This window comes from Mobula hypostoma, chromosome 10 (assembly GCF_963921235.1).
Source record: "Mobula hypostoma chromosome 10, sMobHyp1.1, whole genome shotgun sequence".
NCBI lineage: Eukaryota > Metazoa > Chordata > Chondrichthyes > Myliobatiformes > Myliobatidae > Mobula > Mobula hypostoma.
Genome location: NC_086106.1, coordinates 16611238 through 16634467, shown reverse-complemented (window position 1 = coordinate 16634467; position 23230 = coordinate 16611238). Strand labels below are relative to the sequence as shown.

Sequence of the window (23230 nt, the reverse complement as noted above, 5' to 3'; positions counted from 1 at the left end):
ACAGTGGGTGTCTGGTAAACATTTCCGAGGGAGTTGGAGGCGGAGGTTCTGGGCGTGTGGCTAGCGGAGGCAGTGATTGATAGTGTGTCTGGAACACGCTCCAGGGAGTGGAGGAGGTGCAGGTTTTCACAATTTTTAGTAAACATCTGGCTAAGCACTTGCACCCCCAGGGTCGAGAAGTATTCGGCCTGAATGCTGGGAAATGGGACTGATGCAGATAGGGACTCGAGTAAGCGCAGTGTCGCTAGGCTGTAGGGTCTGATCCTGCACTGTCAGACTGTACAATATGCTTTATGCAGTCCCCCATCACCCACATCGCCCATTTTCCTGTCCCATCCCTTCTACCCCAGCTGGTTCCATCTGCCCTTCACTCTTCCCGAATGGTTCCCATTCTCACCTCTGCTTGCTTGTCAAAACCAGGTGTTGTGGCCTTGGTGTTCCTGTTGACCTCCCTCTGGTCTCCACCATCATCGTCCATCACCCCCAGCTGCCTCCACCTCCTGTTTGGTTTTGACTCACTCCATCTATCATCAGCCTGCCTTCCTACCCAAGTAGGAAATGAGCAGAGCAGGGATTCCCAACCCTTTTTATGCCATGTACCCCTACCATTAACCGTGGGCTGTGTAGACCACAAATTTGGAAACATTGTCGAGGTGCCAGAAGCACTGTATGCATTTCTGGTATCCCATTTCAGGGAAGGCTGTGGACATGGTGCAGAAGATATGTGTAGATGGAGCGAATGGAGGGATATGGATGATGCAGAGGTGGAGAACGTTGTGTAAATGGGCATCAAGATCAGCACAGCATTGTGGGGCCGAATGACCTGTCTAGTACTGTCTGTTCTACTCGTACGGGCATGATTGGGTCAAATGGGAATGACTGGCATCGGTGCCAGCAAGGATGAGGACCAAAGGGCCTGTACGATTCTGTGAGCCGACCCTTGACAGACCCTCCTGTGGGTGGGGGAGTGAGTTTGCTCTGCGCCACTGATCTTGCACGTAACTGCCATCTCGTTTCTCCTCAGGAAAACCCCAGTGAAGAGGATGCTGCTATCGTGGATAAGATCCTCTCGTTCAGGGTGGCGAAGAAGGAGGTAGGTGCTCCAAGTCGCCAAGTTTGACACAGGGTCAGAGTGTAGAAATAGGACACCATGCGGTCACAGGGAAAGGCCTGGTTAGACAACCTTCGTCTTGGGTCTTTTCCTGTTGGGCTTTTTACTGACTCGTTCATTTGTTATGAGCTGTGTCGTATGACGTGGGCCATCATGGCCTTTCCGTGACCATGATTGTTCTTGGCAAATATTTTTACAGAAGTAGGTTGCCTTTGCCTTCTGGGCAGTGGCTTTACAAGATAGGTGACCTCCCCTCCAGCCTGTTGTCAGTGGTCACATAACCAGGGCTTGTGATATGCACCAGCCGCTCATACCACCATCCACTTCCTGCCCCCGTGGCTTCATGTGACCCTGATCGTGGGGCTGAGCACGTGCGACACCTTGCCTGAGGGTGAACTACAGGCTAATGCAGGGAAGGAGTGGCTTACTCCTCCTTTGCTAGAGACGTATCTCCATCCTGTGACCCTGCTGCTCCTAAATCGTTCACTGCCCCTTCCAGCAGAGAAACCGCAGAGTGTTCTGCCAACAATAGCAGAACAAATCCCCCCATCTTGTGCCCCTGCAGACAGCTGCGGGCAGTTTTCCCAGCTTGTGCCCCAAATGGCCGAATCCTCTGCTGACAACAGTAGGGCAATTCCCATTTCAGTGGGTGGGAGCGATTCCAGCATCTCTTGAGAAGCCTGGTGGAGTAGAGAGCAGGGGGTCCCCTCACATCGTGGTCATGTGGATGTGGAGTACATGGATTAACCCTACCACTCAATAGGGAATGTTTCTCCCCCCCCCACCACCCCTATGGTTTGTTTGTAGACGTGAGGGCAGGGTAATATAAACATAGAGCAAACTGCTAGTTCAGCACTCTAGTTGCCCCCTCCCCTGAAACATAAGAGGCCATTTCTTCATCGCAGCCGAGTCTGGAAGTCTGGGGGGCTTCCGGAAGGGTGAACATGAATCCATCCCCCCCCCGGCTTCCATCCCATAGGATGATGATGGTTCCTTTCAGTCAGTTAGTGGGGTGGTACCCCACTCCTCAGAAAGGAACAGCGTGTGCGTGAGTGGATTTTAGGTGAGTAGGGGGTTGCACAGGTCCGGACCCACCCTCTCAACATCCCCTGCCGGATCCAGCGGCATGGTGGGGTCCAAGACGGCTGGGGGAAGTTCTGTTGCAGTGAATGGCCACACCAAGCTTCGATGCAAGGGATGCCCTTTCCGCGCTTCACGGCACGTGCTTGCTAGATGGCCGTTGACCCTACGAGAGGGTTCACCCGCCCTTCGACAGGTCTTGTTTTTTGTCCTGCAGGGTGGCTAGCTCCCCTCCTCACCGGGCAAGCCTGGTGGGGGAGCCGGTTTAGTCGTCGACCACCCGACCAGGCGACAGGTAGTACTGGGTTACATGGTACCAGTAGCACTCAGATGAGTGACCATTCATGTCCCCCCCCTCTCCCCCCCCCCCAATAGCACCACCTTCAGGACTGGATGTACCTTAGCAGACATCCTTCAGGTGCAGGAGTACTGCACTCTGCAGTCGGTGACGAATGTTCATCCAACTTGCGTTTGTTGGCAGAGTCTCGAGGGTGTTGGGAGTAGGGGTGGGGGGTTGAACTGTCGTGGGAGGTGCTCCCTCCCTCCCTGCTCCCCAACAAGGCTCCGGGAGACTGCGACTTACTTCCATTCCCTCTGTCTCCTGCAGGTGTACCAAGGACAGTACATGGAGGTGGAGGAGTTCTACGTCAAGTACAAGAACTAGTGAGTTGCTGCCCTCGCCTGGTGGGGCAGGGCGTGGGCGCTGAGCCCATCGATCCGGGGGCTCTGCGTCCGTGGGGAGGGGTCTGCCGATGCCGGGGCAGACTCCGGGCAGGGTGTTTCCGCCTCCAGAGCGAAAAACCGTTCCCTCGTTCTGAAGGAGGATTTGTATACACTCTGTGGTGTAGTGCTCCCTCCGCGCCGTTCCACCCATGTTGTGGCGCTGCTTCCTCGCTGCCCCTCCGTCCACACCGCTGCCTTCCTCCCTTCCCTCACACAGCAGGGTGCTCCCCCTCCCCCCCACTGTACCTTTCTCAGGTGGGTTCCTGTGTTACAGTTCCTACCTGCACTGCGAGTGGGCCACCCTGCAGCAGCTGGAGAAGGACAAGCGTATTCACCAGAAGATCAAGCGCTTCAAGGCCAAGATGGCGCAGATGAGGCACATTTTCCACGAGGTGGGTACCACTGGCCGGCCACTTCCTGCTTCTTGCCCCCCCCCCCCCGCACTCCACTTCTCCCTCCACCGTCTCTTAACTCCTCCCATCCTCTCTCCCCAGGATGAAGACCCCTTCAACCCGGACTACATCGAGGTCGACCGACTGCTGGAGGAGTCTCACAGTGTGGACAAGGATAATGGCGAGGTGAAGAGAGGCAGGGAGGGTGTCACAGGAAGCAGGGGAGGAGAGGGAGTCTACTGTTGGAAACAAAAGCAGTTCAGTGCTTCCTCTAGGCCAGGGGTTCCCAACTTTTGTGTTATGCAGTGGATTGGGGTCTGTGGGCCCCAGGTTGGAAACTCCTGCTCTAGACTGTGGGTAAGCTGCTGGGGAGAGAGTGCCAAGTTGCAGGATGGCGTGTATATGTGTGAGAAAGTCTGCAGATACTGGAAATCCAGAGCAACACACACACACACACACACACACACACACACACAAAATGCTGGAGGAACTCGGCAGGTCAGACAGCAACTACAGAAATAAGCAGTTGACGTTTCGGGCTGAGACCCTTCTTCAGGACTGAGAAGGAAGATGGGAAGATTCCAGAATAAAAAGGTGGGGGGGGGCGGTGAGGAAGAGGCTAGCGGGAGGGTGATAGGCGAAGCCAGGTGGGTGGGAAAGGTAAAGGGCTGGCGGAGAAGGAATGGGATAAGAGAGAAGAGGGTGGACCATAGGAGAAAGGGAAGGAGGAGGGGACCGGGGTAAAGTGACCGGCAGACAGTAGGAGAAATCGATATTCATGCCATCAGGTTGGAGGTTACCCAGACAGAATGTAAGGTGTTGCTCCTTCACCCCGAGGGTAGCCTCATCGTGGCACAAGAGGAGGCCATAGACTGTAAGTGGTGTCACAGGTAGACAGGGTGGTGAAGAAGGCCTTTGGCCTGCTGGCTTCCTCAGTCATGGGGGTTATTTTGTCGTCGTAGAAGATGTTGATGTGTCCACGGCCAGTGTATTGTGTTCAGTTTTGGTCGCCATGCTAGAGGAAAGCTGGAAAGAGCACAGAGGAGACTTCTGAGGGTGTTGCCAGGGCTCGTCTGAGTTACGGAGAGAGGTTGGACAGGTTGAGTCTTTATTCCTTGGGGCTCCCTACTCCAGTCGAAGGGTGACCTTACACTGTAATATAAAATCACGAGGGGCATAGTTAGTGTGAAATTTCCTCAGGGTTGAGCGGGTGCAGGCTTAAAGTTAGAGGGGAGAGCTTTACTAGGAACCTGAGGGGCAACTTTATCACCCAGGGGTAGTGCATATATGGAGCAAGCTGCTGAAGAAAGTGAATGAGGCAGATACTTTACATTAACAACGTTTATAAGGCAGTTGGTCAAGTACGTGGATAGGAAAGGTTTAGAACGGGCCTCCCAACCTGGGGTTCATTGACGCCTTAATGGCATTAGTCTATGGCGTAAACAAGGTTGGGAACCCCTTCGGAGGGATACAGGCCAAATGAGAACAGATGGCACCAGCTTGAATGGGCTGTCTTCGTCAGCTCGGACCAGTTGAGCCAACGGACTTGTTTCTGTGCTGTTTAACTGAATCTATGAGCTAGGGTTGGAAGGGCAACCTAAAACATTGATTGTGCGTCTTCATGCCCCACTGGTGGTAATGAGAAGAGGGCATGTCCTAAATGGAGAGGGTCCTTGGTGATCGATGTGCCCCCCCACCCTGAGACGGTCACTGTCTTTTGGAGATCTCATCGATGGCTGACCAAGTCTGCAACCCTCTGCAGCCTCTTGTGATCCTGCGAATTGGAGCCTCTGTTACGGGTGATGATGCAACCAGACAGAAGGCTCCTCTTGGTACACGTGTAGAAATTTGCTCCTGTCTTCGGTGATATACTAAATTTTTTCAATCTCCTAATGAAGTAGAGCTACTGGCGTGCTTTTGTTACTAATGCCTGAGGCCCAGGGCAGATCCTTGGCGATGTCGATGCAACAACTAATTTTGCATTATACATGGGTGGTGTCTGACTGTGAGTTGAGTCAAGGTAAGAATTGATTGCAATGGAGGGATAGAGTACACTTCCCCCTCTCCCTCCCTCCTTCCCTCTGTTTCACCGTCTCTCTCTCTCTCTCTTTTCTCAGCCGGTGGTCTATTACCTGGTGAAGTGGTGCTCCCTGCCCTATGAGGACAGCACTTGGGAGCTGAAGGAAGATGTGGACGAGGCGAAGATCGAGGAGTTTGAGCGGCTCCAGGCCAGGAAGCCCAAGCTGACCCACGTGGTGAGCAGTCCACACCTTCCCCTTTCCCCTCCTGTCTCCTCTCCCCTCCTGTGGGGCCTGATAATCCCCCTCCTCTCACCCTCCCCTCTCCTCCTTCGCCCTGCAGGAGCGCCCGCCGGCCAAAGCCTGGAAGAAGCTGGACCAGTTCCGGGAGTACAAGAATGACAACCAGCTGCGCGAGTACCAGCTTGAGGGCGTCAACTGGCTGCTCTTCAACTGGTACAACAGGTGGGTAGGTGAGGGGCTGCTCCCTGCGCTCCGGGTGGGCCCTCAAAAGGCAGGGGTGGAGGGGAGGCAGGGGTTCCCAGAGGTGGATAGGGGTGAAGAGGATAGAGCGGATCATGGACAGGAGGGAAGGGGGGTGGAATGCATCGCGGAGATGGGGAGCAAGTCATGATGTGGATGGGCAGAGGGGAGGGTTTAGGGCAGGGAGCGGCATTGGGGAGAGACTGGATCACGGAGGCTGGTGGAGATCATAATGGGGCAGGATGGCGTAGGGTAGGGAAGGGTCATGGAGCCAGGGTGGGTCTTTGGGCGGGGGGGTGGTTGGTTACAGAGATGGAGGGGCAAGGGATGATGTTATGGAGGCAGAAATAAGGAGGTGAGTAGTGGTGGAGGAGAGACTGATGCTGACAATCCCACCCTCCTCTCTCCACCCCCCAACCACAGACAGAACTGCATCCTGGCTGACGAGATGGGCTTGGGGAAGACCATTCAGTCCATCACCTTCCTGGAGGAGGTGTACTCTGCCGGTATTCAGGGCCCCTTCCTTGTCATCGCCCCGCTCTCCACCATCACCAACTGGGAGAGGGAGTTCAGCACCTGGACTGACATGAACGCCATCGTCTACCACGGCAGTCTGGCCAGCCGGCAGATGATCCAGCAGTACGAGATGTACTTCAGGGATCCCAAGGTATCTAGTGCACTGCACAGTGCGGTGTCACCGCGGCCCTGTTCCCCCATTCCTTGTGCCCACCCCCATACCCACTTCCCTCTCCGTCCGCCCTCCCCTCCCAACCCTGCCCCCCTGCCCACCTTGGTAACTCTGCCCCCTTCCCTCCCGAGCAGGGTCACTTCATCCCAGGAGCCTACCGCTTCGACGCGCTGATCACCACCTTCGAGATGATCCTGTCGGACTGCCCGGAGCTGAGGGAGATCGCCTGGCGCTGTGTCATCATCGACGAGGCTCACCGCCTCAAGAACCGCAACTGCAAGCTGCTGGAGGGCCTGAAGCTGATGGAACTGGTAGGGACCGCCAGCCGCCGCGGCGGGGCAGGGTGGCGTGAGCGCTCCATCATCCCCGGGCTCCTGACCCCGTCCGAACCGGGAGCAGAATCCTGCCCTGCTCCTTAGATCGTGCCCCTACTAACCCACCACATGGATACCCTCTGGGCGAAAAAGTAAATGTCTCCCTCTCACTTAAACCTGTGCCTTTTAGTTTTAGATTCCCCTACCCCGGGGAAAAGTCTGTGACCGTCCACCTTACCTACACCCCTACACGAGGAAATCTGCAGATGCTGGAATTTCAAGCAACACACGTAAAAGTTGCTGGTGAACGCAGCAGGCCAGGCAGCATCTCTAGGAAGAGGTATAGTCGACGTTTTGGGCCCAGACCCTTAGTCCTGACGAAGGGTCTCGGCCCGAAATGTCGACTGTACCGCTTTCTATAGATCCTGCCTAGCCTGCTGCATTCACCAGCAATTTTTATGTGTGTTACCTAACCCTTTGCGACTTTTATAAACCTCCCAACAGGTCACCTCTCAGCCTGCTCCACTTCAGGGGAAACCGTTCAGTCTCTCCTTATTACTCGAGACCTGCAGTCCCAGTAATGTCCTGTGGGTCCTTTGTGCACCCTCTCTGGCTTAATCACACCCGTGTAGGTGGGTGATGGGAACAGCACGCAGTACTCTAATTGCAACCTGACATACAACCTTGTAGGGCTGCAACACAATGTCCCAACCCCTGTTATCGGTGCCCTGACCGATGAAAGCTAACACGTTGACCACCCTGCCTGCCCGCGACTCTACTTTTAGGGAACCATGCACCTGTACCCCTGACTTCCCTCTGTTCTGCTCACTCCTGCAAGGTGTTCCTACAGTGTTGCTGTACAGTGATCAGGGTTGTGCCGGTTGGTTCAAGAACGGAATGATTGAAGGGAATTTGCTGTTCCTGAACCTGGTGGTGTGCGACTTGGGGCTTCTGTGCCTCCTGCTTGATGAGGAAATGGCCGGGTCTAGTGCCTTCTGTAGATACTCCCGCTGGTGGGAAGGGATGTACACATAATGCTGGAGGAACTCAGCAAGCTGGGCAGCATCCATGGAGGGGAATGAAAAGCTGAAACCCTTCAATGGGTCTGACTTGCTGAGGGATGTGCCCCCAAAGTATTGGGCAGTCCTCTGCTTCCTGCCTTCCTGCGTGTTCAAGTTGCTGTCCCAGACTGTGATGGTGCCACTGACGGGCTGCTGGTCTCGCCCACAGGAGCACAAGGTCCTTCTGACCGGGACCCCCCTGCAGAACACGGTGGAGGAGCTGTTCAGCCTGCTGAACTTCCTGGAGCCCTCGCAGTTCCCCCTGGAGTCGGCCTTCCTGCAGGAGTTTGGGGACCTGAAGACGGAGGAGCAGGTAGGGACGGTACGGGGAGGCGGGGAGGCACACGGTGGGCGTACCCGGCTCGCGGCTCCCCCCTGGCCCATCCCCTGCCACGCTCACCTCACCGCTCTGCCTTTTCCCTTCCCGGAGACAGGTGCAGAAGCTGCAGGCCCTGCTCAAGCCCATGATGCTGCGGCGCCTCAAAGAGGACGTGGAGAAGAACTTGGCCCCCAAGGAGGAGACGATCATCGAGGTGGAGCTGACCAACATCCAGAAGAAGTACTACCGTGCCATCCTGGAGCGCAACTTCACCTTTCTGGCCAAGGGGGCGGGCCAGGCCAACGTCCCCAACCTGCTCAACACCATGATGGAACTGCGCAAGTGCTGCAACCACCCCTACCTCATCAACGGTGGGTGGCCGGGGGTCCCCGTCACTGGTTGGGGGGGAGGGATGATCAAAAATAGAATAGCAGATCCCCAGCAGTAATAGCAGATTCCCATCATCTCCCTCAAATCCAGGGATTCAGGGGGTTTCTGTACTGAATGACAGATCCCCGGGAGTCATTTACAGGCTAGGATCTGATCTCAGGGTTCAGCGGGGGTCTGTATAGAATAACAGATTCTCAAGTGGGTTAGAGGCTGGGATCTTATCCAGAGATTCGGGGGGTTCTATATAGAATAACAGATTTCCAAGTGGGTTAGAGGCTGGGATCTTATCCAAGGGTTTAGGTGATTTATATATAAAATAGCAGATTCCCAATAATGGGCTTCCAGCTGGGACCTGATCTATGGGTTTGTGGGAGGGTGTTATATATAGAATAATAGATCCACAGGAATGGCTTACAGGCTGGGATTTGATCTATGGGTTTCGGGGTGGTGGGTTTACAGGCTGGGATTTGATCTGTGGGTTGGTAGGGGTGGTATATGCAGAATAACAGATCCCAGGGAGTGGGTTACAAACTGGGATCTGATCCCAGGGTTTCAGGGTTTATTTATAGAATAACAAAAAAAAAACACAAACAGACAAATCCATGGGACTGGGCTGTAGCTGGGATCTGATCTCAGGGTTCAGGAGGTTTATATATAGAATAACAGTTCCCTGGATGTAGGTTACAGGCTGGGATCTGGTCCTGGAGTTATGTAGGTTTATATATGGAATAACAGATCCCTGGGAGTGGGTTACAGGCTTGGATCTGATCCAGAAATTCAATGTTGAATAACAGATCTCCAGGAATGGGTTGCAGGATGCGATCTGATCCTGTGGGGGTGGGAGAGTACAGATTCCCGGAGCAGTGGGCAAGCTGGTGTCTGACTGAGCTCCCCTTGTTCTCTCCCGCAGGAGCAGAGGAGAAGATCCTGGGTGAGTTCCGGGAGACGCACGACCCGACAGCGCTGGACTTCCACCTGCAGGCCATGATCCAGTCGGCAGGCAAACTGGTGCTGATCGACAAGCTGCTGCCCAAGCTGAAGGCGGGCGGACACAAGGTGCTCATCTTCTCGCAGATGGTCCGATGCCTGGATATCCTCGAGGACTACCTCATCCAGAAGAGGTGAGGGGACTGCCCCGCCAGCACACCCTCCAGCCCCTTCCCTATCCTTTCTCCCTGCCCAGACCAGGGCAGATGCTTCTTGCCCACATTAGTCCCTCCACCCCACCCTCCACAGCTGGGTTAGGGACGGAACGAAGAGTGTGTGAGGTTTATGAGGAAGAGCACAGGGGAGGGAGGTGGTTATAGGGATGAGGTGTATCTGGTCTGCCCTATTACGCCTAGTCTGTGACCCTCGGTGTTTTTCGCCACCCCTCAACACTTCCTCCCACTGCATCCATCATCTCCCTCAACCCCCTCAGAGTCCAACTCCAGCATGTCCCCCTCACTATCTGCCCTCTTCTCCACCCTCACCATCTCTCCATGCCTCCCCAGGTACCTGTACGAACGGATCGATGGGCGGGTGCGGGGGAACCTGCGGCAGGCTGCCATCGACCGCTTCAGCAAGCCGGACTCGGACCGCTTTGTGTTCCTGTTGTGTACACGGGCCGGGGGGCTGGGCATCAACCTCACTGCCGCCGACACCTGTATCATCTTCGACTCCGACTGGAACCCCCAGAACGACCTGCAGGTAGGGCAGCGGGGAGGGGAGGGGGTTGCGGGGAGGATGGGGCTGCGTACTCCATCTCCCTGCCTCCGCCTCTCACTGTCCTCTCCCTCTCTCTCTCTCCCGCCTTCCTGTCTCTCATTGTCCTTTCCCTCCCTCCACTCATTGTATCCCTACCATCCCTGTCTCTCACAATTCTTACCTTCTCCCTCCTTCATCCTCCCATCTTCCTTCATCCTCCCATCTTCCTTCATCCTCCCATCTTCCTTCATCCTCCCCTCTTCCTTCATCCTCCCCTCTTCCTTCATCCTCCCCTCTTCCTTCATCCTCCCCTCTTCCTTCATCCTCCCCTCTTCCTTCATCCTCCCCCCTTCCTTCATCCTCCCCCCTTCCTTCACCCTCCCACCCACCCCCTCCTCCTCCCCCATCCCACCCCCTCCTCCTCCCCCCATCCCACCCCCTTATCCTCCCCCTCCCTCCCTCATCCTCCCCTCCCTCCTCCACCCTTACCCCTCCCTCCCTCCCTCATCCCACCTCTCCCACCCTCCCTCCCTCCCTCTCCTCCCACTCCCTCTCCACTGCTCCTTCCCTTCTGCTTCTCACCCTGTCCCACGCCTGCCTCCCCCTCTTCCCCTCCCTGCTTCAGGCCCAGGCTCGCTGCCATCGGATCGGCCAGAGTAAGGCAGTGAAGGTGTACCGGCTGATCACCCGCAACTCGTACGAGAGGGAGATGTTCGACAAGGCCAGTCTCAAGCTGGGCTTGGACAAGGCTGTGCTGCAGTCGATGAGTAGCCGAGAGAACAACATCAACGGGGTGAGTGCTTCGCTGCAGGTGCCCGGTGACCCTGGGCTGGATGGGCGTTGTGTTCCATGGGATACGACATTGATCTGTATACAGGACCCTGGAGTGGGGGAATGGGTTGTCCCATTGGCAAGGGTCCACTCTTTGTGGGCAGAAAAAGGGATGATGATGCTTTGGAAACAGTACACAGAATGCTATTTGGAGATTTGAATTAAGTTCTGGTAGTCTCATTGTAGGAAGGGTGTAGGGGGCTTCAGAGAGGGTGTAGAAGAGGGTTACCAGGATGCTGCCTGCATTAGAATAAGCTATAATACTTTCTGGACAATCTTAGGTGTTGTCTCTGGAGCAGCGGAGGCTGAGGGTTGTTAAAAAAATATGTTTTATTTACCAAATACATCCCAGGAAATGGTGGGTTGTCTCGTGGCGAAGGGTCAACTTTTTGTGTAAGGAAGGATGTTTATGTGCCTGGTTCCCTGAACACACCCTGCGTACGAGTGGGTTCTCCCTTGAGGGATATCTGACTGAGGGGGCTTGCGTTAGAAGAGTCAAAAGGGATTGGGTTGGTAAGGGGGTCTCCCTCAGAGGAGAGGATGTGGGAGAATCTAGAAGGGGGTGGAGCAGATGCTTTTTGGAAGGTATTTGGAGCCCCCTCAAGGATGTGGGGCAGGATCCGTAGGTTACCGGGGGGGTACAGGGGAAGGTGGATTGTCAATAAGAAAAGGGAGGGCTGGTTCATGGGGGTGCTGGGGTTGCAGATGGCTGGGCCCTGGGTGGGGAAGCTGGGTTTCTGAGTGCCTGTAGGGGTGTAAGGCTGGAAGAGGGGCTTCCTCTCCCCACCGTCAGCCTCCTCTCGTGCTCCCTCCCCCACAGATCCAGCAGTTCTCCAAGAAGGAGATCGAGGACCTGCTGCGCAAGGGTGCCTACGGCGCCATCATGGATGAGGAGGACGAGGGCTCCAAGTTCTGCGAGGAGGACATCGACCAGATCCTGTCGCGCAGGACCACCACCATCACCATCGAGACAGAGGGCAAGGGCTCCACGTTCGCTAAGGTGAGCATCAACCTCGGGGTGTGTTCGTAGCCTGCCAGTCACCCCCCCCTCAGCACAGTCTTCATTTCTATCGACGTTCAAAGTGAATTTATTATCCTGTACTACCTTGAGATAGAGTCTCTTACAAGTATTTAGATAGAAGAAAGAAATGCAATCAAATTCTACGGTGGTCTATAGGTAAAGACCGACAAACATCCAATGTGCAAAAGAAAAAAATGTGAAAATAAAAAATACTGAACCTGAATTGGAAAGATCATAAGAAACAGGAGCAGGAGTAGGCCATTGGGCCCATCGAGCCTGTTACGCCATTCAATAAGGTCATGGCTGATCGGGCCATGGACTCATCTCCACCTACCTGCCTTTTCCCCGTAACCCTTAATTCCCCTACTATGCAAAAATCTATCCAACTTTGTCTTAAATATATTTACTGAGGTAGCCTCCACTGCTTCATTAGGCAGAGAATTCCACAGATTCACCACTCTCTGGGAAAAGCAGTTCCTCCTCATCTCCGTCGCAGTTCTTCCTCATCTCCGTCCTAAATCTACTCCCCTGAATCTTGAGGCTATGTCACCTGGTTCCAGTCTCACCTACCAGTGGAAACAGCTTTCCTGCCTCTATCTATCCCTTTCATAATTATATGTTTCTATAAGATCTCTCATTCTTCTGAATTCTAGTGATACAGTCAATCTCTCCTCAAAGTCTAATCCCTGCTTCCTGCCCCCCCAATCTCTGGAATCAACCTGGTGAACCTCCTCTGCACCACCTCCAAAGACAGTATATCCTTCTTTAAGTAAGGAGACCAGAACTGCACACACTACTCCAGGTGCATCCTCACCAATACCCTGTACAGTTGCAGGATAACCTCTCTGCTCTTAAGTTCAATCCCACGAGCAATGAAGGCCAACATTCCATTTGCTGCCTTGATAGCTTACTGCATCTATAAACCAAAATGAGTCTATAGGTGGTAGAATCAGTTCAGAGTAGTGGTGAGTCAAGTTGTCCACGCCAGTTCAGCTTGATGGTTGTGGGGTAATAACTGTTCCTGAACCTAATGGCTTCCAGACCTCTTGCTCGATGGTAGTAGCGAGAAGAGAGCATGGCCTGGATGTTGGGGTTTCTTGATAATGGATGCTGCTGTCATGTGACAGTGCTCTATGTAAGTGTACTCAATGGTGGGGAGGGCTTTGCCTGTGATGGGCTGAGCTGTAGCTATCACTTGTAACTTTTTTCTTCCTGAGCATTTTTGTTTCCATGCCAGGCTGTGATGCAACCAATTAGGGCACTTTTCCCTGTGCATCTCTGCAAGATTTTTGGTGGCGTGCCAAATCGATGCAAACTTCTCAGAAAGTAGAGAGACTGTCGTGCTTTTTGCGATGGCATTCATGTGCTGGGCTGATAATGTTAACGCCAAGAACTTTAAAACTACCGATCCTCTTCACCACTGATCCCAAAATGAGGACTGTGGACCACCTGCTTCTTCCTCTCGTCAATAATCAGCTCCTGGGAGTGTCACGTGATGACGTGGGATTGAGTCGTGTAAATCCAGCTCTCCCGTAAAAAATTAGCAAAGTACCGTTTAAACAAAACAAAGTTAATAAATACTTTCTGAAAACTATTTATAACTTTGCAAGACTACTTTACGATATGACTCGTAAACCGCAACAGAAGAAGTCTGTTGTTGCGAAGCCGCCGCGAGATGGGAAGAAAAAAGGGCCTACTGCAGTGATGGAGCCTCGGACTCAGGTTGGATCTCTTTTGGAGGAGGTGCGTTCTATCTCCGCCGTAGAACAGGGAGTAATGGCGGCGGTAGCGGTCTCTCGGAAGAAGATGCCGGAAATGCGCATGCGCAAATCGATACAACTCAAACTACAAGAACCGACGGCCACTGCAACTGAAAGTGACTCAGAGTCAGAATCGGATACCGCAGAGAATATAGATGAAGAAGAGGAGGAAGAATTGGAAGAGATTGGAACTAAAGGAGATGATGGAGACATAAGAGAGGCTTTATTGCAATTAACAGCTGAAGTAAGAACGGTAAGAGCAGAGCTTAGCGACATGAAGATGTGCTATGATAAAGCTATGAAAAGACAGGATAAAATGGATAAGAAGCTTCAGAAGATGGAAAGAAAAATGGAGCATATTAATGATAGAGTGGAAAAAACAGAAAATGATCTGCTTGTCTGGAACACGGAAAGAAATCGACTCTTGGAGAAAGTGGACATGTTGGAAAATTTTAGTAGACGTAATAATATTAAAATTGTTGGTCTTAAAGAAGGTATAGAGGGAGGAATCCAATAAAATTTTTTCAAAGATGGATCCCGGAAGTTTTGCAAATGAAAGAGGAGGACCAATCAATTGAAATTGAGCGGGCACATAGAGCTCTAAGACCAAAACCACAAGATGACCAATATCCACGAGCAATTTTAATAAAATTCTTAAGATTTCAAGACAAGGAAAGGATTCTACAGGCAGCTGCCCAAGCTGCCAAGAATAGAAAAGGGCCATTGATGATTCAAGGGAACAAAATTTTTTTCTACCCTGACATAAGTTATGAACTTTTGAAGAGAAGGAAGAAATTTAATCCAGTGGAAAAACATCCTATGGGATCACGGTTATCATTTTATATTGCGTTACCCTGCAACCTTGAAGATTTTTTTGACTGGTGGAGAAAAAAGATTTTTTGATGATTACCGGAAAGTGGAGCAGTTTGTGCAAGACTCTCTGAATATTCACCAGGTACAAGAACAAAACCAGGGGAGCGAGATGGATTGAAGAAGAAGATTGGGTCAAAGAATGGATGTTGGATTTTTGAAGGCGGATGAATATATAAATATATTACTAATTATATGAGGGAGGGGAAGTAAGGTTAAAATTTGAGGAATACTAGTTGGGAATAGTAACATTAATTTTTTTATATATATATAATTTTTTTTGTTAAGGGGGAGCTGGAAGAAGCACTGATCAATTGCTACGCTAATCATGTGTGCAAGCGTGGCTCTAGCCACGACCCGCAAAATGGAGGGGGGTAGTGTTGTGTATCCTTTCATTCACAACATTAGTGGGGGGGTATTTTGTTTTTTCTTTTTTTTATATCTCATCTATCTTTTTTTTTCTTTTTGCCTGAATGATTGGGAGGGGAACGCATAGCAACATGGTGAAGTTCAAAGAGATTCCCCAAGGAACTATGAGAGTTGAGAAGCTAAGTAATGTTTTAGATTGGAGTAATTTTGTTAAAAATAATGACTAATTTATTGAATTTTTTGAGTTTTAATGTTAATGGGCTTAATGGATCAGTGAAAAGAAAAAGAATCTTAACACATATTAGGAAAATGAAGATAGATTCAGCCCTTTTACAGGAAACGCATTTAACAGAAACAGAACATCAGAAATTAAAGAGAGATTGAGTGGGTAGTGTTGTTGTAGCGGGGAGTAGCAATTTTTAAGTCAAAACAAGAATGGGAAACATATCTGAATATTAATATTGATGAAACAAATTGGTTAAGACTGTGCCTTGACAGTATGACAAATACAATAAATGTTCGATTTAGATTAGTATAATATAACTTTTTACACCAATTATATATTACACCACAAAAAATAAATAGATTAAATTCAAACCTATCTGATAAATGCTTTCGGTGTAATCAAGAAATTGGTACTTTTTTACATTCTACTTGATCTTGTTTTAAAATTCAACCCTTTTGGATAAATTTCAGAGTCTTATTGGGACAAATTACTGGAACTCAACTTCCACGTAACCCTGTATTATTTCTACTAGGTGATACTGAAGGGATAAAGCCAAAACTTAAATGGAATAAGTATCAGAAAGAATTTATAAAAATTGCATTGGCAGTAGCTAAGAAGACTATAGTTGTTACTTGGAAATCTGATTCGTATTTAAGTATGAATCGTTGGAACAGTGAAGTGGCTAGTTCTATTCCACTCGAAAAAAATCACATAATTTAAGAGATAAATATGGAACATTTTTGAATATCTGGCGCCCTTATTTACAAAAGATAGGATGGCATATTTAATTGCTCCGATAAAGATCTTGGTCCCTTGGGGAAACTAACGAATAAGTATATTAAATTTATTTTGAATCCCATGGAGCATGTGGAAACCTTCCAATACCCAGGTGGTTCCTTTTTTTTCCCTTTCTTTTCTTTTTAGGTAGGACTATATACGGGGGGGGGGAGGGTTAAGGGGAGGGGGGAGGGTAGATTTTATTTTCTATGTATTCATTTTGAAAATTTAATGAAAATTATTTAAAAAAAAAAAAAATAATCAGTTCTTTGGTTTTGCTGACATTGAGTGAGATGTTCTCGTGGCACCATCCAGTCAGGTTTCCAATCTCCTTTCGATATGCTGATTCATCACCATCTTTGGTCAGCAAACGTAAAACATCCAGTCTCACAGAGGTGTACTGAGATCTGTGTCTTGGAGCTCAGTGGTGAGTTTCAAAGGGATGATAGTGTTAAATGCTAAGCTGTAGTCAGGAAGAGCATCCTGATGAATGCATCTTCAGTGCACTCTAGGTATCCCAGAGCTGAGCGAAGAGACAATTAAAAAGGCGTCTGCTGTTGACCCATTTGTTACGCTCTGACCTGTCTTCCCCCATTCTGTTGTAGGCCAGCTTCGTGGCCACTGGGAACCGGACGGACATCTCCTTGGACGACCCCAACTTCTGGCAGAAGTGGGCCAAGAAAGCCGACATCGACCTGGACATGGTGAACCGCAGGGTGAGGGCTCTGGTCTTGGTTGTCCCCTGTCAGGGGTCCCTGCTGCCCAGTGCTCTGCCGTGTACTGAGGATTCCCTCCGTCCCTCCTCTCTGCTTCTCTGCAGTCGGTTACCCAAGCTTTGCTGAGGAGTCTCCCGTACCCCAGGCTTGTGCAGATGCTGAGCAGGAGAAGCACTTCCCAATGCCTGCTGCGCTCTCTCAAGTGAATCCCTGCTCCCTGGTAATCTTCCTCCCCTCTTTTTCCAGAATCCATCTCACGCTACCATATCATAGACTCACACAGCAAGGAAACTGACCTTTCAGCCCAACCCATACATGCTAGCCATAGTGGCCATCTACCCTAGTCCCATATCTCCCCCAAGTACAATTTTAAATTTTATTAATGATCCTACCTCAACCATTTCCCCTGGAGGTCGTTCTATAAACAGACCACACTCTGGGTGAAAAGATTGCCCATCAGGTACTTTGTACACCTCTCCCCTCTCACCTTAAACCTGTGCCCTCGAGTTCCTGATTCTCCAACCCTGGAGTAAAATGCTGTGTGCATTAACCCTATCCCCATGGTTTTCTACAGCTCTGTAAAGTCACCCCTCCTGTCTCCAAGAAATAAAACCCCTAGTTTAGTCTTTCAAGTTGCAGCAATATCCTCATAAACCCCACCAAAAGTTCCATCTGTCGATGTTTCTCTTCTCCCCCGCCACCTCTGCAGAACAACCTGGTCATTGACACCCCGCGAGTCCGCAAGCAGACCCGGCCCTTCAACACCACCAAGGACGACGATGTGGACTTCTCCGAGATGGACAGTGACAGCGATGAGCGCCCTAAGTCTCGCAGGTCCCATGAGCGTCGGCATGGTTACGGGAGGACCGAGTGCTTCAGGGTGGAGAAGAACCTGTTGGTCTACGGGTGAGACGGCAACATGGTCCTGGCTGGGGGGAGGGATGTTTAGAGCAATGGAGGAGGGAAGCCAGAGGGTGTTTGCAGAAGGGTGGTGAGACAATAGATAATAGGTGCAGGAGTAGGCCATTCGGCCCTTCGAGCCAGCACTGCCATTCACTGTGATCATGGCTGATCATCCACAATCAGTACCCCGTTCCTGCCTTCTCCCCATATCCCTTGACTCCGCTATCTTTAAGAGCTCTATCTAACTCTTTGGAAAGCATCCAGAGAATTGGCCTCCACTGCCTTCTGAGGCGGAGCATTCCACAGATCCACAACCCTCTGTGTGAAAAAGTTTTTCCTCAACTCCGTTCTAAATGGCCTACCCCTTATTCTTAAACTGTGGCCTCTGGTTCTGGACTCCCCCAACATCGGGAACATGTTTCCTGCCTCCAGCGTGTCCAATCCCTTAATAATCTTTATATGTTTCAATCAGATCCCCTTTCATCCTTCTAAATTCCAGACTATACAAGCCCTGTCGCTCGAATCTTTCAACATATGACAGTCCCGCCATCCCGGGAATTAACCTCGTGAACCTATGCTGCACTCTTCCAACAGCAAGAATGTCCTTCCTCAAATTTGGAGTCCAAAACTGCACACAATACTCCAGGTGTGGTCTCACCAAGGCATTGTACAACTGCAGAAGGACCTCTTTGCTCCTATACTCAATTCTCCTTGTTATGAAGGCCAACATGCCATTAGCTTTCTTCACTGCCTGCTGTACCTGCATGCTTACTTTCGGTGACTGATGAACAAGGACACCTAGATCTCGTTGTGCTTCCCCTTTTCCTAACTTGACACCATTCAAATAGTAATCTGCCTTCCTGTTCTTGCTACCAAAGTGGATAGCCTCACATTTATCCACATTAAACTGCATCTGCTATGCATCTGCCCACTCACCCAACCTGTCCAAGTCACCCTGCATTCTCATAACATCCTCCTCACATTTCACACTGCCACCCAGCTTTGTGTCATCTGCAGATTTGCTAACGTTACTTTTAATCCCTTCATCTAAATCATTAATGTATATTAATGAGGGAGGAGGAAGGAGGACCGTGTTTCAGATTACCTCACAAAACTAAATCCTTTATTTCTTTGTTCAGGAATAATCCCGCCAAATATGTCAGTGATCGTACGACATAGGAACAGAATTTAACTATTCAACTCTTTGAGACTGGTCTGCCATTCCATCATGGCTGATTTATTTTCCCTCTCAACCCCATTCTCCTACCTACTCCTGCAACCTTAAACACCCTTACTAATCAAGAACCTACTGACCTCCACTTTAAATATACCCCAGCGGTCTGTGGCAATGAATTCCATGGATTCACCACCCTTTGCGGAAAGAAATTACTCCTTATCTCTGTTTTAAAGGGATGTATTCTGAGGCTGTGCCCTCTGATCCTGGACTCCCCCACTATAGGAAAAACCCTCTCCACACCCACTCTATCTAGGCCTTTCCATATTCACTAGGTTTCAATGAGGTGCCCTATCCCCCCACCCTTTTAAACGCCAGTGAGTACAGAGCCATCAAATGTCTCTCATGTGTTAACTCTTTCTTTCCTGTCATTATTCTAGTAAATCTCTGCACCCCCTCCAAATCCAGTACATCCTTTCTTAGATCCAGGGCCTTGTGACGCATTGGTTGGCAACCTTTGCCGATTCCGTAGCATTTGTCTGTTTTTTATGAGACCGAGTTGCTCGCTTGACGCTCACCCGCGCGCGGATGTACAGCGTACAAGGAGCCGGCCGGGTCCGAATGTGGGTCCACTCGCTTCGAGGTATGGTGCAATGCCCCTGTGCCACCAGCTGGCCATACAGTTATTGGCAGGGTCTTTAACAGAGTTTTCGTACACATGGATCTGACTGAAAATGACGAGGGTGATGAAGAAGCATACAGCATGCTTGCCTTTCTTTTTAATCGAGTCACTGAGTGCAAGAGTTGGGAAGTCATGTTGTAGGTTCACAAAACTCTGTTCAGGCCGCATCTGCAGTATTGCATTCAGTTCTGATCGCTCCATTGCAGGGGCAGAGATGGATTATAGGCAGCTGGTACCTTTCTCTCTAGGGTGGAAATGTCTAATACCAGGGGGAATGCATTAAAGTGATGGGGGGGGGAATGTTCAAAGACAATGTGAAAAGAAAGTTTTTTTCAATACAGAATGGTGGGTGCCTGAAACGTGTTGCCAGAGATAGTGGTGAGGTAGAGTTGTTTAAAAGCAGGGAAATGAAGGATGTGGATGTGACATCAGCAGAAGGGATTAGTTCAGTTGAGTCTCATTAGGCTAAGAGCACAGCACAGTGTGTTGTAGGCCTGTTTTTCTCCTGATGAAGGGTCCTGGCCCAAAGTGTCAACTTTATTCATTTCCATAGATGCCTGACTTGCTGACTTCCTCCAGCGTTTTGTGTGTGTTGCTCAAGCTTTCCAGCAGCTACAGAATCTCTTGTGTTTACACCGTACTGCACCGTGCTGTGTTCCTCCAGGGAGCAGAGAATGGTGCAGCCGGGACACCATGTGCTTAGCTGGGAACTTGTGGAATGCACTTTCCTCAGTCTTGGTGGTCTGGCTCCTTTGTTAGTGCTGGAGGCAGCGGGGAGCTCTGGCGGGCCGAGCTGACTCTGTTCCCTCCCCCTTTCTCCTCCAGCTGGGGTCGGTGGAAGGATATCCTGGCCCACGGGCGGTTCAAGCGGCGGATGTCGGAGCGAGACGTGGAGGTGATCTGCCGCACCATTCTGGTCTACTGCCTGCTCCACTACCGAGGTGATGAGAAGATCAAGGGCTTCATCTGGGACCTCATCACGCCCACCGAGAACGGGCAGACCAAGGAGCTGCAGAACCACTCAGGTACCTGTTCAGACTGCACCAGGAGAGGTGCACAGTTCCCCTCTCGGTGTCCCTGACGGACCCACACGAAGAGCACAGTGCACAGTTCCAGTCTCCGTATCCCTGGCTCAGACTCCTACTGGGAGCATCGTTCACAGTTCCCGTCTCCGTATCCCTGGGTCAGACCCACACCGGGAGCACCGTGCACAGTTCCCATCTCCATATCCCTGGGTCAGACCCACACTGGGAGCACTGTGCACAGTTCCCGTCTCCGTATCCCTGGATCAGACCCACACCGGGAGCACTGTGCACAGTTCCCGTCTCCGTATCCCTGGGTCAGACCCACACCGGGAGCACAGTTCACAGTTCCCATCTCCGTATCCCTGGGTCAGACCCACACTGGGAGTACCGTGCACAGTTCCCGTCTCCGTATCCCTGGGTCAGACCCACACCGGGAGCACCGTGCACAGTTCCCATCTCCGTATTCCTGGGTCAGACCCACACTGGGAGCATGGTGCACAGTTCCCGTCTCCGTATCCCTGGGTCAGACCCACACCGGGAGCACCGTGCACAGTTCCCATCTCCGTATCCCTGGGTCAGACCCACACCGGGAGCACCATTCACAGTTCCCATCTCCGTATCCCTGGGTCAGACCCACACCGGGAGCACCATTCACAGTTCCCATCTCCGTATCCCTGGGTCAGACCCACACCGGGAGCACCATCCGGATTTTGACTGGGAGCAACAGCTTTGTTTACTGGGAATGGTGAGTGATGCATTAACCCTGGATACGACTCTCCCCACCCAGGGTTGTCGGCCCCAGTTCCCCGGGGCCGGAAGGGGAAGAAGATCAAGAGTCAGAGCAGTTCATTCGACGTACAGAAGGCTGACTGGATCCGCAAGTGTAACCCCGATGTCCTCCTCCAGGACGACAGCTACAAGAAACATCTCAAACACCACTGCAACAAGTAGGCCAGGGGCAGATAGCCCTTCTCGTTGCTACCGGACCCCCTCTTCCCTGCCGCCCGCCCCCCTTCCCCGCCGACGAACCCCCCCGTCCCTGCCGACCCCCTTCCCCGCCGACGCCCCCCTTCCCTGCCGATGACCGCCCCCCCCCCACCCGTCCCTGCCGACCCCCGCTGCTCTCTGTGCTGCTGTCGGCTTCCTCTGCCTCTCTGCTGCTGTGTTTTTCTTAGCCCTCGTATCACACTCTGACACCAGGCTTACCCCCCTCCCCCTTCCTGTTTCCCCAGGGTGCTCCTCAGGGTTCGAATGCTTTACTACCTGAAGCAGGAGGTGATTGGAGACCAATCGGACCGGGTGCTGGACGGAGCCGACACCAAGTGAGTGCCACCCCATTCCTCCTCCCCTCTTTTTTCATTCTCCCTCCCAGCCGACATTCCCCCACCCCCCCTCCCCGACCTATCTGTGTGAATGTGCCTCTCCCTTCCACTGCTGAGGCATCCTGCCCCGCCGAGGAGCTCTGTTCTCCCACCCTCCCCCGGCTGTACTGAGGCGCCGCATCTCGCCCCACCCACCCCACTCCGCCGAGGCGTACCGTCTTCCTTTTGACTGGCATTCCCTCCTTCTTTGCTGAGAGTGTCTACCCCCCCCCCACCCAGAACTGCACTCTCGATCTCACAGCCCCTAACCCCGCCCCTCCCCGTCTGTGCCACAGTGACATCGACGTGTGGATCCCGGAGGTGGACGGGATGGAGGTTCCGGCTGAGTGGTGGGACATGGAGGCTGACAAATCACTGCTGATCGGGGTCTTCAAACACGGTGAGTGACTGCGCCCGCACACACTCCCCTCTAACCCCCGCCCATCTCATCGCCCCCACGTTTCCTCCCTCGAGCTGTGTCCTCCTTACCACTGCCCCTCTCCGTCTGTGAAACCCTCCCTCCCCGAAGTTCATCTGTCTCAGACTCCCCATCAGCCATCTCTGTGGACCCCCATCCATCTCTGACTTCCTTTGTGTGTTTCTGTGACTCTTCAGTCCCTATGGCTTTTTCCCGCCATTATTCCTGAGGTCTGACCCACTGCTCCATCAGTTCAGGTTGTTCCCTCAGCTGGTGGGCCCCAGCTCTGAAATTCCCTTCCGCTTCTCTCCTACTCCTCTTTCAGTAAGATCATCCTGTCATGCTCACCTTGCCGTAGAGGGGTGGGGGGCAGGGGCTAGTAGGAAGAGAGTGATGTAGCTTTGAGGGGAGGGGGAGTAGAAGTGAGAGAAATAGGGAGCATGGTTCAGTGGGGAATTCTACTTACCATTTCCCCTTTTCTCTCTCCTCCCCCCTCGCTCTGCCTCACCCCTCACCCCCTCCCCCTCCCCCCGCCTCACCCCTCCCCCCTCGCTCTGCCTCTCTCTGCCCCCCACCCCCACACACCGGCTCTCTCCCTCTCTCTAGGCTACGAGAAGTACAACACCATGCGTGCTGACCCTGCCCTCTGCTTCCTGGAGCAGGTCGGGCGGCCGGATGAGAAGGCCATTGCGGCAGAGCAGAGGGGAACGGACATGTTCGGTGACCTCGGTGACGGGTAGGGACCCCCTGAGAACAGAATACCATTTCTCCCCACCCTCTTTACCCCTCACTCCCCCATTCCTGCCCTACCCTCTCTGCACCCTCACTTCCC

General features: G+C 51.9%; 1 protein-coding gene across 2 annotated transcripts in view; it reads left to right on the top strand.

The window, feature by feature from the left end:
- The window catches only part of LOC134352679 (chromodomain-helicase-DNA-binding protein 8-like), a 75981-nt gene that overhangs the window by 31386 nt on the left and 21365 nt on the right, over positions 1-23230 (top strand). For both annotated transcript variants that reach the window (XM_063060058.1, XM_063060057.1), the window contains exons 7-27: positions 1025-1093; positions 2799-2854; positions 3189-3306; positions 3409-3492; positions 5424-5561; positions 5668-5789; positions 6231-6474; positions 6630-6806; positions 8040-8183; positions 8305-8560; positions 9490-9700; positions 10073-10268; positions 10891-11058; positions 11917-12096; positions 16725-16835; positions 17545-17741; positions 20420-20619; positions 21407-21566; positions 21852-21941; positions 22277-22380; positions 23005-23134. In XM_063060058.1, coding sequence (XP_062916128.1) covers positions 1025-1093; positions 2799-2854; positions 3189-3306; positions 3409-3492; positions 5424-5561; positions 5668-5789; positions 6231-6474; positions 6630-6806; positions 8040-8183; positions 8305-8560; positions 9490-9700; positions 10073-10268; positions 10891-11058; positions 11917-12096; positions 16725-16835; positions 17545-17741; positions 20420-20619; positions 21407-21566; positions 21852-21941; positions 22277-22380; positions 23005-23134 — 3155 coding nt within the window. The remainder of the gene's footprint in view (positions 1-1024; positions 1094-2798; positions 2855-3188; positions 3307-3408; positions 3493-5423; positions 5562-5667; positions 5790-6230; positions 6475-6629; positions 6807-8039; positions 8184-8304; positions 8561-9489; positions 9701-10072; positions 10269-10890; positions 11059-11916; positions 12097-16724; positions 16836-17544; positions 17742-20419; positions 20620-21406; positions 21567-21851; positions 21942-22276; positions 22381-23004; positions 23135-23230) is intronic.